This window comes from Mustela putorius, unplaced genomic scaffold (genome assembly GCF_011764305.1).
Source record: "Mustela putorius furo isolate JIRA1106 unplaced genomic scaffold, ASM1176430v1.1 tig00003871_pilon_pilon_pilon, whole genome shotgun sequence".
Classification (NCBI taxonomy): domain Eukaryota; kingdom Metazoa; phylum Chordata; class Mammalia; order Carnivora; family Mustelidae; genus Mustela; species Mustela putorius.
This window is the reverse complement of record NW_025422023.1, coordinates 3518152-3532485: the sequence shown is the minus strand read 5'-3', so window position 1 is coordinate 3532485 and position 14334 is coordinate 3518152. Positions and strand designations below refer to the sequence as shown.

Here is a 14334-nt window from a genome sequence, read left to right as displayed (position 1 = left end):
TTCAAGGTTGGCAGTGCGGACCATCAGAAAATTAAATCTCTCATGAATGGAAAAGCCAGGACTTCGCCCTGAAACATAAGCTCTCCAGCTGAAATGCAGTATTCTTCCCCTGTAGAAATACTCAGATCCCAGTCGATTGTAATACTTTTGCTTTCAAACACCAAGCCAAAGTTCGGTAATGCTATCCTTACTGAAAACAGAGGGGAGATGGTCCCACGTTTACTGTTTTCTAATCTGCTCTTTATCAGAATGTCTAACCATACATTTACATTAAAAAACAATCACCTTACCCCTAGTATGTCAAAATGTTATCAGGAAGCCCTGCATCTGAGATCTGATGTCTAATCCACTACCCAGAGCTCCTCTTTGTCCGCTACCCTATCCAGTTTCAGTAAAATGAAACCCTGTGGTTATCCACATTTCCTCTCAGAAGGCATTTCCTTTAAATTTGAGACATGTTCTTCTCATACCAGCAGAGGGAGGCCTGATCCACTTCCTGAGCTTTGAGACTGCTCAATTAAGTCTCTCAGGGATTCTCCAGGAGGAATGTACGTTTCATCCTGCTCTAACCCAATGCTGTACCGAGGTCTGGTTTCTTGTCTCTTATACCTAAAGATGCACAGAAGAAGGTAATTAAGATACTGAGTTGCAGCAATGAGAGTAAAACACTGCAGAAAAAACAGTAATCATAGCAGATTTCATTTTAGCACAAAAGAAGATAAATTTTTAGTATTTATTACCCTTCATTATCATTTATAAAATACAAATCATAATTATTTTGCTAACCTATTTTTAAGTCAACTACATGTTTTTACTTAATCTCAACCATCTATAATTCTTCTCCGTTCAACAACCTATTTGCTGGCAAGGATTCCAAAAATATTTCTATATAGCTTCAATACTCATTCCCTAAAACTTTTCCCTTTAAGGTCTTTAATTAAAGATGAATATTTAGGATTTACAGAAGACATAAAAACTAACTCTCTCACCTCAGGCAATGTATAAAGCAATAATATAAATAAATAAATTTCAACTTTAAAAACATTTTGTCAATAATTATGCTTCCAATTAGAAATGAATTTACTTGAATCAACTCCTACTTGCAGAACAGTATCATAAATGAGTGTTTAAAAAAGCAAATGTAAAAATTTAAATGTCCTTGATACATCACAGAATAGAAAATAAGTTCTTAGGTGTATGAAAATAATTAGTAACTGTCACTTAACTTCAATAGTCAAGTTTCTTTTATCTGAATAACTAATTTATAAATTAGTTGAAAATTCTTCCATATTAAGAGGAAATTGTTAGCTTGGGAAATAAGGGATTACTGGAGTGATTCTCAGTTCAACACGGCCATTTCTCCACTCAGAATCAAACCTTAGTAACAACTAGATCCTGAATTTCTTAACTACCCTAAATTCCCTAAGAGTGAAATTTACCTGGGTGACTTTGATGTCTGAAGCAGAAATGAGACAGCTATCTATTAATAGCATCATTAAGACAAATATCTATCAATAGCCACTGATATTATCAGGGAAATCTAAGATTTAATTAAGTCAAAGAAAGCTGTGGTGAAAAACGTCAACTGGTAGAACAGTCATGTGAGGCCGGTATTTTAAACTCAAAATTCTACATCTAGATGTTGGAAACTTACCTGAAGTAACAGAATAAAATAATAAGGACCAATAGCAAACTACAGACGGTTACAGATATAAGTAAGGCCTTGTGGTGTATAGGTCCGTCAACAAAATCTGAAATTAAAAAGAAAAGGAGCCATAAGACGGAGGATATTTTCACTTGAAAATTAGGAAACAACTCTTTCCTAAAAGTGTTGGCTAAGCCTCATAAGCAAGATGTCCCAGGTCTTTTTAATCTGCCCACAGAGAAGAACAATATGGCGTATTGCACAGTAAATATATACACATATATTCAAAATTATTAGAAGCTCAACTAGTGTGAAACATAATTCATGCAGACTTGTTTCAAGAGTATGCATTTCTTCCCCTCTGGAAGGAACAGGCTTTACACAGAATAGAAGTACAGAGTATGAACAAATGAAAATGGATCAAGGCCTCCAAAATGTAAGTAGGTGGTTCATCTTTATCTCAGATCCAGCTGATGGGTTTACAGGTTTTTCTCATGTGGTTTCTGAAGTGTTCCATATCATGAGTTTGGGCAAAAAACCCTGATCTATATTCTTTGTACATGAAAAACACACAGTCATCTTATGATGGGTACAGAGCAACAGGGTTCCTCAAAGTTTGCCGAATACAGAATATATGGACGTGCACCGCTTTAAACAAAGATGCCTTTCAAAACCACATAGTTAACTTTTCCATAAACTGCATCATATTTTAAAAGAATGGGCATGTGCTACTCAAAGAATTATTGTGTGATCCTTTTATAAAACAAATTATTAAATACTATTTGTGTTGTTTTAACTCCAGTTCTTGACAAATAAGATTTACTTGCAGCATGACTTCTCAAGCTTCATATAAATAAAAGTAACTTGGAGAGCTTTATACAAATGCGTATTTGCTGAATTCAGCCTCAGAGATTTTTATTCTGAGTATTTTATTTTTTACAATCATCCCAAGTGATTTATATGCAAAGAGTCTCTGAAACATATTTTGAGAAAACTGACCTAAAACCAGGTGCACTTATGTAGTAACAGAATTAGCAGTGTTCTTATTATGTGCACCATATACCCTTGAGAAAGTGATTACTGTTATTTAATTTTTAAAGGTATTATTCTATTTTATGACTTCAGTTACTATGAATAAGAAATTTTCCAACAGTGCTGTATAGTTTTAAGTGCATGGCTACCTAAACATTTCGGCTGGGGACCTTATCCTACTCAATGTAACAATTTTTTTAAAAAGGTTTTATTTATTTACTTGACAGAGAGAGATCACAAGTAGACAGAGAAGCAGGGAGAGAGAGAGAGAGAGAGAGAGAGAAGCAGGCTCCCTGCTGAGCAGAGTGCCTGATGCGGGGCTGGATCCCAGGACCCTAAGACCATGACCTGAGCTGAAGGCAGAGGCTTAACCCACTGAGCCACCCAAACACCCCAATGTAATATTTTTTTCACTCAAAAGTATTATATATCCCATAAATAAAAACTAAAAAGCACCAACTAATGAAATGAATAAAACCGCCACCATCTCATTATTTAGGAAAATTACAACATTTTAACCTATGCCTTTGCAGTATCATTTCAATGAACAGAAAAAAAAATTTATTAGCAAAATATCCCACAAGGCGGCCTTACATACACCCAGGTCCATAGCAGATTTATTCCCAACAGCTAAAACATGGAGGAAGAGCAACTGTCCACTGACAGATGAATGGATAAGCAAAATATGGTATATGTATATACACGCACGGACTACTATGCAACCTTAAAAAGGAAGTAAATTCTGATATATTCTACAACATGGTGAATCTGAGGACATTATACCAAGGGAAATAAGCCAGTAATAAGAGGACAGATATTATGTATGATTCCACTTCTATGAGATACTTAAGTCAAAATCAAAAGACAAAAGTTGAATGGTCGTTGCCAGGAGCTCAGGGGAGTTAATGTTTAATGGGTATAGAGTTACATGTTGTAAGATGAACAGAGCTATGGAGATGGAGGAGGGTGATGGCTGTATAACATTATGAACATATTTAATACCACTGGACTATCCACTTCAAAGTGGTTTAGATAGTAAATTTTATGGTATGTGTATTTTACCACAATAAAAATCTTAGGAAAAAAACACTGTTGTTTGCTAGACTATTTTCACTGGTAATATTGTGAATATTTTCCAAAACAATAAATTTTTCCCATGACATGAGTTTTAAAGACCACATAGTATAAACACAGACACATCCTAATTATAAAGTGAGTCTTCTGATAATATATATTTAGAAGATTGTAAAGATTTTTCTATAATACATCCTTGCTGAAATATATAAAATTTTGTGGACACTCTTAAAGGTACATCACTGCACATGTCAGTGATTATTTCCTTAATCTAGATTTCTAGAAGCATAATTATTCAAAGAATATACATTTTAAGGCTTTCGTACATTTTGTCAAAATAGCCTTTAAAAAAGATTATAATAGTTTCTATTTCACCATCAGTGTGAACATATGTTTTAATTATGTTGGAATAATTTCAGTATTATAGAAAACCTGTAAGGATAGAGAACTCTAATGTGCCCTTCCCAGAGAATTACCATTTTTAAAATTTTACCTTATTTGAGTTACAATTCTCTTGCTCTCTCAGTATGGGTATCTGTGCCTGTCTATATGTATAGAAATATACAAATATATACATATATACATACATGTATATATTTGTATTCATATTTATATTTATTTATATGTATGATTTGTAGATCATTTGAAGTTACAGATATAATGTTCCTACCCATAAACACTTCAGAACGCACTTACTAAAAACAAGGACATTGCTTTACAAAATGGTAATGAAATTATCAAAATGAAGAAACATGAACATATAAACTGAAAATAAATCTTACTTTAAAATATCTGGGTTTTTGTTATAAATTAAAATCCACTGGTCTTTATACTAAATAAATTCCAAGTCCAAATCCTGTTACGATTAATGTGGTAATTTACTTATCAGCCTAGAACATATGTTTAACAATTACTTATGATCTACACTACTTACAAAATATTAATGGAAGTAGTCTGCCTCCAAAAAGACTAAGTAAGAGGCCATTAAAGAAAAGTAGTCTGATATCAACAACTTCAGAAACACTGCCAATGGTCCAGATAAAAAGGAGTTCAGGACCTTGACCCACGACAGGACAGGTCCAAAAAACCATTCGGGCACAAAAGACCACAGAGATTGTATAAAGTAGCACAAGCATGTCTAAAAAGTGTTACTTAGGAAATCCTGAAAATAATTTGCAGACTCTTAAAGAGGCCAAGATTTTTATCTAATGAATTGTTTAGCAAAATTTTCCTCCATTAGGCTGTAGGCAATAAAACCCAGGTGGGCACAGTCCCTCTGCTGGGGAGAGCCCACAGTCCGCGGTGTTTACACATGGGCAGGTGCACAGAAGCCACGGTGCATGGGCACATATGTGCAAACATGGTCACTGGAAACTTCGCATAAAACGTGTTTCCAGTTTTAAGGATAACAAAAGCAAAAAACCTTAGTTTGGGAAAAAAGAGAGAGAGAGAGAGAGAGAGAGAGAGAATGAATGCTGGATATAATTAAAACCGCAAGAACTAACTACTTAAGCACAATGGATAATCAGTATCTGCATAGAGAACATTTTGACATCCAAGTGATTAATTGCACTGAACCTCTCAGCCTCACTGCCTCATACTTTCCAGGTAAGTGCAGAATACACTCTGAATTCGTAGAACACTGTATTACCCATCTTATTTGATATCCAGTTTATGAGAGCAACGAGACTAGAAAGGATCTAAGGGATTCTTTCCTCAACCATCATGCAGTTTTTTCCTCAAGCTAGCATCAGCTCCCATTTTCCTTTTCTTTGCCCCAATGACCCTATTCCCTGCCACCTCATCTACTGCCTCCTTGTCTTCCAACATGAATAGGTGATCCTTATCAATAAACCTTTTGTTTCTGTTGGTCATGCTGGTCATGTTTTAATCTGCCATTACCTGTGCTCAGAGCATTAACAATGTAAACATTCAAGTCACTGCCAGAGTCTCAGAAAGCAGAAAGTGAACCCATCCAGATTCCTATCAGGAAAAGAACAGAGCGCACAGTTCTCTCTGGGGCAGCAGATTTTTACCTGCGCTGCTCAAGGAAGTAGAACAGAGAAGCCTCCAGGGAAGTCTGGCTCAGTCTTAGAAGCAAGTGAGAATCACCGGTGGTTTTTTAACAGGATAGCATTCTGTCACTACTTGTCTCTTCTCTGATCAGTAAGCAGTTTCTGACTGTTAAAAATGGCAGGGACTGTTTTGTTTGTTTGTTTCTTTGTTTGTTTAATAAGGCCATAAGACGGTTCCTAGTTGCAATAAGAAATATAAGAAAAAAACCCTGTAGCTAGAACAGATCTTGGAAACAAGTTTGCCCAAAGACATCTCTGCATGTGTTCTCAATTTTATAATCATGGATAAATTAGAGACATCTTTCAATTAATAAATCACAAAACACCTGAAAAGCATATTTTATCAGGATTTTAGTCACAAAGAATATTGTAAAAGTAATTTACTTTCACCTTACATTGGGATTCTTTCTTATAGTAACATCTAGAAATAAATTGACTGTAACAACAAAGACATAATTTTCTAATTATTTTCCTGCATAAAAATATTTAGGATTATATTTCTTGGAAACACAGTCAGTTAAGACAGATTTTGTTAATGGTAACTTTATTATTTACTTATTTTTTCTTATTTTTACATGCAGGGGACATACAATGTACGTTAGTTTCAGTGATTCAACAGTTCTGGACGTTCAACTGTGCTCACCAGGATAAGTGTAGTTACCATCTGCACCATACGATGTTATTACAGTGTTGACTAGATCTGCCATACTGTACTTTTCATACCCATGACTCATTTATTTTGTAGCTGGCACTCTGTGTCTCTTAATCCTGATCAGCTATTTGACTCATCCTCCCAAACCCCTTCTTTCTGGCAACCACCAGGTTGTTCTCTGTATTTATGATGCTGAGGACAGAATTTTTATATCCAGATTAATGTGTTCCACTGAGAAAGAAAAAGACTAATTATTTCTAAATTCCTTTCACCTGTCTCAAATACAAAATTACCTAGAAATAGTTAGGACCTAAACATTCCAAGACATGCTAGAGCTACTCTCCAGCAAGGAATTTAAGCCTAGATTCTCCTGCACTGGTTCACACTGCCAAGGGCATAATATGTGTATCAGACGGAAAATTTTGAAACTCATCTTTGCATTCTGCACATTATTATATATGCAATCTATCTGTGTTGTGATGAACAAGGGAGAGGTTTCATTGCTTAAATAACTTACCTACAGACTTTGATTTCTAATCGGCAATATTTAAGCTAAGGAATAGCATTTTAAAGCAAATCTGTAAGCTGCTTGGGATATACTTTTCAACTGAGTAGGAAAATAAGATACATTTTAACTCTGGAAGTTCTGTGCTGTAGTTTGATTTAAACTACATTGAGATTAGCATATTTCAAAACGGAATGTTATTTCTGATAGATTTTTCTACGAAGTATATATGAGGAATTACTCCATTTTAACACACAAACATATCTATTTCAAAAAACCATATAAACTTTCTTTGTTTTTACAAAAGCCAAATTAGAAGATCCCACTTAATAGAGCAACAACTTCTATTCAACACCATTCACTTCTAAAAGTGCTCATTAAAAAAAAATTAAACAAAAATAAGTCACTGGGGGGAGGGACTCTCATCAATTTCTCCTGCCTACACACAATTCCAAGAGAGCATTTTACTCACAATATCTTGGTCAAACCATCTGATGCTGAGAGTCCAGGCACACATCATTCCTCCCAGCATTCTGGTGCCCTGATCAGCTCTGCAGGCAAGGAGCCAGACGCCAGGGCAAGACCACTTCTCCCTATAAGCCTCTCCATCAAAACAGACATTGCTTCCGACTCTGAGCACCAGCTGCCATGTTACTCAGGCTGCCCAGATCATATTTTACTGTTTATGTGAAGGTGCTGCATTTGATCTAATAACTTTCCATATTTCTGCCTTCGAGAGAAAGAACATTATCCTAGGATGTTCTGCTTTTCTGGTGCTGAAAGAGAATAACCAAAAGCAAAAGGAAGACCAGTATTCAGTGAAGAATTTAAACGGTATTCTGGCTGCCCTTCATCTTCTCTTTCAAAACAGAAGATGACAAATGAAATTTCAAGGACATAAATACATGTTGATAAATACTTGTTGCATGAGATTGTATATCTCTAATTTCCTGCTAAATGTACCTAAGTTAAAAAAAAAAGAGTCTGAGAAAAATCTGGATTAGTAGAAAAGATTTTGTTTTTAATAAGGACAATTTATTTGTAGGTTTTTAACCCCAGACTTAGTGCTTCTCTGATCTCTAGTAATGAAACCTCGCCTAAGCTATTATGGAGTATCTAGTAATACAGAGTTTTGTGGTGTTGTTATTCATTTACCTTTTTTGGAAGAGCAATTATTTAAGAACAAGAACAACCGCCATCAAAATGGCAAGCTGGATATTTTAGCCTTCTAGTCTTCTGAAAAGATCTCTGCTTTCTAGTCATCTGACATACAAATTTATAATGAATCTGCTATAATAATACATAATAATCTACTAGGCAATGACAAGTACAGGGGTTCTCAAAGAGTAGTTTCTGGACCAACAGTATCAGCAACACCTGGGAACTCCTGAGAAATGCAAATGACTGGGGCCCACTCAGATACATTGAATCAAACTCTGGGTGGGGCCAGTAGTCTGAGTTTTAACAAGCCCTCCAGGTGAACTCTGTTGCATCTGAAGTTTGAGAATCACTGGTAACCACACAAGTGGGACGTAGTAAATGTTAACTTAGAAGGACGGGAGGGGGAAGAAGGAGCCAGCACATGCCAGCACACAGGAGGGAGAGAGCAACCCCTGATACCATATCCTAAGAATAGAGAAAATGCTAATTTAATAAATAAAGCAAAGCAAATATAATAAACAGAAGGCTTTAATGCAAAAATGCTTATTGATTACTAGGTGCCATGGCTAACCATTATTTTCCTTTTTTTTTTTTTGAGTTTCCTGTAAAAGGAAAACTTTTTTTTTTTTTTTGGAGAGCATCATTCAGAACTTTCTGAAGAAGATGCCGTGAGATGACACCACTGGCCCATTTCCTCTCTACTACTTTAGCTAGGTAACCTTCACAGAGTACTTAACCTTACTGTTCCTCTGCTTCCCTGTCTGTGAAATGGGAATAATAACCACAATGCCTTCCTCTTCAGGATATGAGGATTCGGTAAGTTAGCATATATAAGGTACTTAAAAGAGAGCCATAGTAAGTAAGTACCCCATTCTCATTAGCAAATATCTCAATTATGAGAATGATTTCCATAGCCCTTAGGCCAGAAAATCAGCCTGGGTTCTGAGCTTTAAAGGGCCCCACTCTGACTCCCTCCAAGCATGTCCCTTTCCATTAAGCAGTGGCTCCACAGGACACATGGGATGTATCCACTCCAAACTTGTCCTATCCCACTCTTCCTTTAAATCACTGGCCATGGCGGTGTTTATGGCGGAGGTTAAAGAAAAAAAAAAAAAAAAAAAGGAAACAGCCGCTTTATGGTAGAGCTATGTTAAAAAATGCCAGCATTCTCAGACTGCAGCCTGCAGGGACATTTACTGGGCCCCAGAATGACTGCACGGATGGGATCTGCAGAGAACTCACCTAGGGACTACCTGGGATCCTCAAAGGTCAAAGCAGTAAACCTTAATGCCACTAAACTCCACCCACGCCTACCACCTTTCATAATTTTCAGCATTTTTCATCAGCCATTCCTACGTTCTCCTTCCCATACTGCTCTAAAACAAGGATTATGCTGCTGCCTTTCTAGTCAAAGCCTCTTCACTCTGTTCTCTAGAGACTTACTCTACTATTTTTAAGTCCCTACATTCTCAACCTCCTCAGAGAACAGTCCCTCATCTGCTTAGTGCGAAGTAGAATCTGGCTCCATCTACAGGACAATATGCGCACTGCAGCCCTCTCAGCAAAAGCAATAGGAATCCGAATTTTCCTAAACCCTACTGCAACTTCTAGAACTCAGCACCTTCACTTGCATGTAAGCAACCTTTTCCCCTGGAGGGAAGAGATCCTAAAATCTAGCACTTCTACCTTCACATTCAGCCAATTGCCACCCTCCTCCCTCCCCCATTCCTAATGCATGAGCCCTTATACCAGTGCTACTCAAAACAGTGTCTATAGACCGCCAACTTTCTGCAACTGGTCCACAAGGAAATGCCTAGGAAACCTGAAAGTAAACATTTAAAACTTTACAGCAATTTGACATCAGACTTCTCTTTGAACAAGGTGCTATCAAACTCACATGGTGAGGCACAAGTGTGCTAGCGATATCCTCTAAAGGTCCTACTTTTTTCCACCGAAAGTATTACTCAAACTGTAACGTGCATACAAATCACTTGAGGAGTACCATTAAAAAGTAAGTCTGGTAGTAGGGGGTGGGCCAGAGATTCCACATTTATTTAATTTTTATTTATTTATTTATTTATTTGAGAGAGCTCAAGTGAGTTGGAAGGAGGGGGAGAGGAATGGGGAGAATCCTAAGCAGGGTCCACTCTCAGCATGGAGCTCTACACCCTGCTCTATCTCAAACCCTGAGATCATGACCTGAGCCAAAACCAAGTGTCAGACACCTAACTTTAACTGAGCCATTCCGGCGTCCCAAGATTCCACATTTCTAATGAGTTCCAAGTGATACTAATGAGCAGATCTACAGACCTACTTTAAATAATGAGGTTTTTAGACAACTTAATTATGAGATTTTCTCCAATCAGCCATGCTGTTTAATATGCCTGTATTTTGCAAATGCCTCTCAAGTATTGCAAACCGAACCTCTGCATTCAATACTGCTTCTGTTTAGAGTCACTGCTACTAAGAGACTGTGCAAATTTGGGAAAATTAGGTAAACTCCCTGTGCTGCAATTTCCTCACCTTTTTTTTTTTTTTTTTAAGATTTTATTTATTTATTTGAGAGTGAGAGGGAGAGCAGAGAGAGAGTGAGAGCTCATGTGCAGAGAGTGAGAGGGAGAAGGAGACTCCCCGATGAGCAGACAGTCTGAGGCACGGCTCCAATCCCAGGACTGAGACCATGACCTGAGTCAAAGGCAGACACTTAAGGATTGAGCCACCCAGGTGCCCCCAGGTTCCTCATCTTTAAACAAGGAATAATTCTGGGTACCTCTTTGGACTATGGTGGGACTCGAATGGGTTAATTAATGTGATACTGATAATAATACTTGGCTTATGTTAGTCATTGTAATTTTTTCTTTTTAATTTTTATTCTTGTCTTACACTTAGGGAACTTTTTAAATTTTTATTCCTATCTTATGTACTTAGGGAACTCTTGTTCACCCTTAAAGTCTGCTTGTGTCACTTCTATGAAGTTCTTTTGACATTCTCCCACCCCAAGTGGAGTAAACCACTGACCTGTTTACTGCACTTATAATTTAACTCTACTAAGCTATTCCTGACCAAATATAATTTAAATATTTACATATTTCTCACATCCCAGTAGGCATGTCTTGAGAGCAGGAATTTTCTTCAGCCATTTCTGTATCCCTAATGCCTACTATGCTGACTGGAAATAGAATGTTTAATGTGAATTATTATGAATGAATCCTTTAAAGCTTTCTAGGTTTCAGCAGAAACAAGTGTTATAAAATGTTATCATCAGAACCATGAAATGTCATTATATTTTATTAGGAAGATTTTCTCAAGAAATAAAATCAATCATGAGAAATCATTTTAAACCACTTATATAAGACTTAAGCTTTAGGACTTTGTGACAATCCCAGTCATTTATTCCGTGGTGAGAGCAAGAAGAAAGGAAACATAGGAGTAGTTTTTAACAAAAAGTCTTTCAGGCTGCAGTATTTGTCTTTTTCTTCAATGAGCAACACTTAAATGTGTAAGTTTTTAAATTAAATTCTCTAGACATCTTTCCCATCCTATCAATATACTGGTACATGATTTGACTAAAATGTAGTTACTCTAGCACAGACCAAAGGAAATGCATCTGGCAAATAATCCAATTTGGTCCTTTATTTCTTTAAGGCACCTTAGCCTCTCGGCAGTTTTTGACTGAAGTGCAACTTCTGAATAACACTTCGAGGTAAGCATAAAATGCCGTCTCCCTCCTCCATGCTCCTGAAACATACTACAAGCTCTAGGACCTCTAATTTTTACAGGGAAGTGGGGAGAAGTTAAAGAAATAAGATTCTCGAGCATGAAGCCACATAAGGCTACTTTTCCAAGAACTACTTGAATTATGTCCTATTGCTTCAGTCCCCTGCCCCAGCAGAGAAAAATGATACATTCATTTAGGGAGGACAGAGCAATTCTGTGCCTAAAGCCCTCCCAGCCCCAAGCATTCCTCTCTCCTTACCTCTGGTTTTCAGGGGAGGCAGAGTGGGATGAAGGTCTTTATTGCATTCATTCCGTTCTGTGCAGCACTCAATTGACCTTCTCTGATGAGGAATGGGGGTATCCTAAAGTTGAACCCAAACAGTGATTAGTGGAGCCCCCTACATTTCAAAGTCACATAATTGAAAGCTTTTTAAAGAGCTAACACTATTTAGAGAGCACACTTAAAATTCTGATGATTTTTCTCAAATATCCTGAATATTTTGTTTTCTATTAGGAAATTTCTCTTAAATTTCCCATGTATTATCTTACTGCAGCTTTTGCATTTCAACAAAACTACTATTGCATTTATAAGAGCCAGGGCACATAGTTATAAACTGAGGAAGAAGGCTTGGATTAATGCAATTAACTAAACTGGAATCTGAGCAAGACAATCGAATGAATCACTAACGCAAGAAGTTAACCATGTCTGATTTTGAAATGAAGGCAGAACTGGCCCAATGAAAGAATTTTCAAATTACTTTCCAACTTACTAACTACAGGCTAGTCAAGAAAAGCAATTATTTTATCTAATGTGAAACCTGACTGAAAGCTGACAATGAAAGGTTACGAAGTAGAATCAACTTATCTTCCTTACCCGACACTGAAAATCTGAGCCTTCTAGTCCTAGACATCCAGAAGTGACCACAGGCATCCCAGAATCATCTTCTTCTATCATTGTGAAACAATATCCATCTGTGCTAAAGACCAAACAGGCAAAGTAAGTGTGTGTGTGTGTGTGTGTGTGTGTGTGTCTGGGGGGAAAGGAACATGTTTGTCATTTGTACTATTACGTACAAGGACAAAGTCGATCATCATTACAGGTTACAATCTGTTAAGAGAATTCCAAAACTTCCTTTTTGTGAAATTTGATTTAATAACCATAAAACATTTGGTAATATCTTCTTTGTCTAGAAACCTGTGAGAAAGAAGGAGCCAAGCTTTCCATATAACATATGCCATTAATAACCGTATGTACCAATTACTGAACACCTGCTTTGGTCCTCCATAGACATCCCCTCCATACATCCAGGAAAATGACTCCATGAGGAAGGAAGTATTGTGCTCATCTTTGAATGAGGCTCAGAGAGCTTGAGCAATTTTTCAAGAACCTTACAGCAAATGAGAGGCCCAGTAGGGGTTTGGCCCCATGCAGGTTAACATTTATGCTGGTTCTATTTGCTCCAAATGAAATAAACTTCTCTCTTACTAAGTCACCAGGAAAAGACAGGTAAGAGTTGGGATCAGCACAGCATAACCCAGCTAAGATTCTACCATTTGGTCCCTCTGCTTTGGGGCTGATCTGTCATACGGAAGAAACATCGAGCTCTGTTGTAAACAGGCAGAGCTTATACTGGGGGGTGGGGTGAAGATGAACAGCAGAAAGAAGGGGTTTTAACAGGACCACGGAAAGCAAAGAAAATTCTAAATTTAGGTATGGCTTTCTAGATTAAAAAAAATTACTTATTCTACTTCATTTAATCCTCCCAACAATAATGGAAACAAAGTAATATTATTTCTATTTTACAGATGAAGAAATTAAAGGCAGGGAGTCTAAACGTGTACAGGGTCTCAGAAAAAATGGTAACAGAATCAGGCCTTGAGTCAAGTACCTCTTGCTTCATCCATCCCCCTATCTTGCGCTATCCTCTCCTGCGGCCAAATCTGGAAAACAAGAACTCTGACATACAGAACTACTGATAAACCGACTTCACTGTCTTCATAAGTTAGGGTGATGAATACCAGCAGACTCCTAATGTTAGTCATCCAACCACTACTCCATGTGCTGAGAGTTAAAATACTGAATTATATCTCCATCTTTTTCTCATACATATGCTTGCTCAGTGTCCAAGACAGACAATGGCAGCGTCATCCTGAAAGGTCAAGGGAAGGAAGTGCTGAGCAGGGCATTAGCTGTGATTTGTGGGCTTGTCTATTCGGTATCCATGGCAGCAGCGTTCTGCCATACGTTAGCCCTCCAGTTATCATCAACACCCTTAGAATTGTTTACTCAGTTTATAACCCTCAAGTGATCCAAAATACCTCAGTTTATAAGAACTAGACTGGCAAAGTTCAAATACACTAACGAATGGCTAGGAGGGACCAATGATAAATCTCTTCATTAGACTGAGGTCAAATGCATGAATACTGTCATGGAAGAAAGACTGCCTCTGAACAGCCCTTGCTCTGAATTCTT

At 37.2% G+C, this 14334-nt stretch overlaps 1 protein-coding gene across 4 annotated transcripts in view; it reads right to left on the bottom strand.

Moving 5' to 3' along the window:
• BMPR1B (bone morphogenetic protein receptor type 1B) overlaps positions 1-14334 on the bottom strand; it is a 394983-nt gene that overhangs the window by 24614 nt on the left and 356035 nt on the right. For all 4 annotated transcript variants that reach the window (XM_045067054.1, XM_045067055.1, XM_004756035.3 and 1 more), the window contains 4 exons: positions 12736-12838; positions 12121-12223; positions 1655-1751; positions 471-609 (listed from right to left, as the gene is read on the bottom strand). In XM_045067054.1, the coding sequence (XP_044922989.1) occupies positions 471-609; positions 1655-1751; positions 12121-12223; positions 12736-12838 (442 nt within the window). The remainder of the gene's footprint in view (positions 1-470; positions 610-1654; positions 1752-12120; positions 12224-12735; positions 12839-14334) is intronic.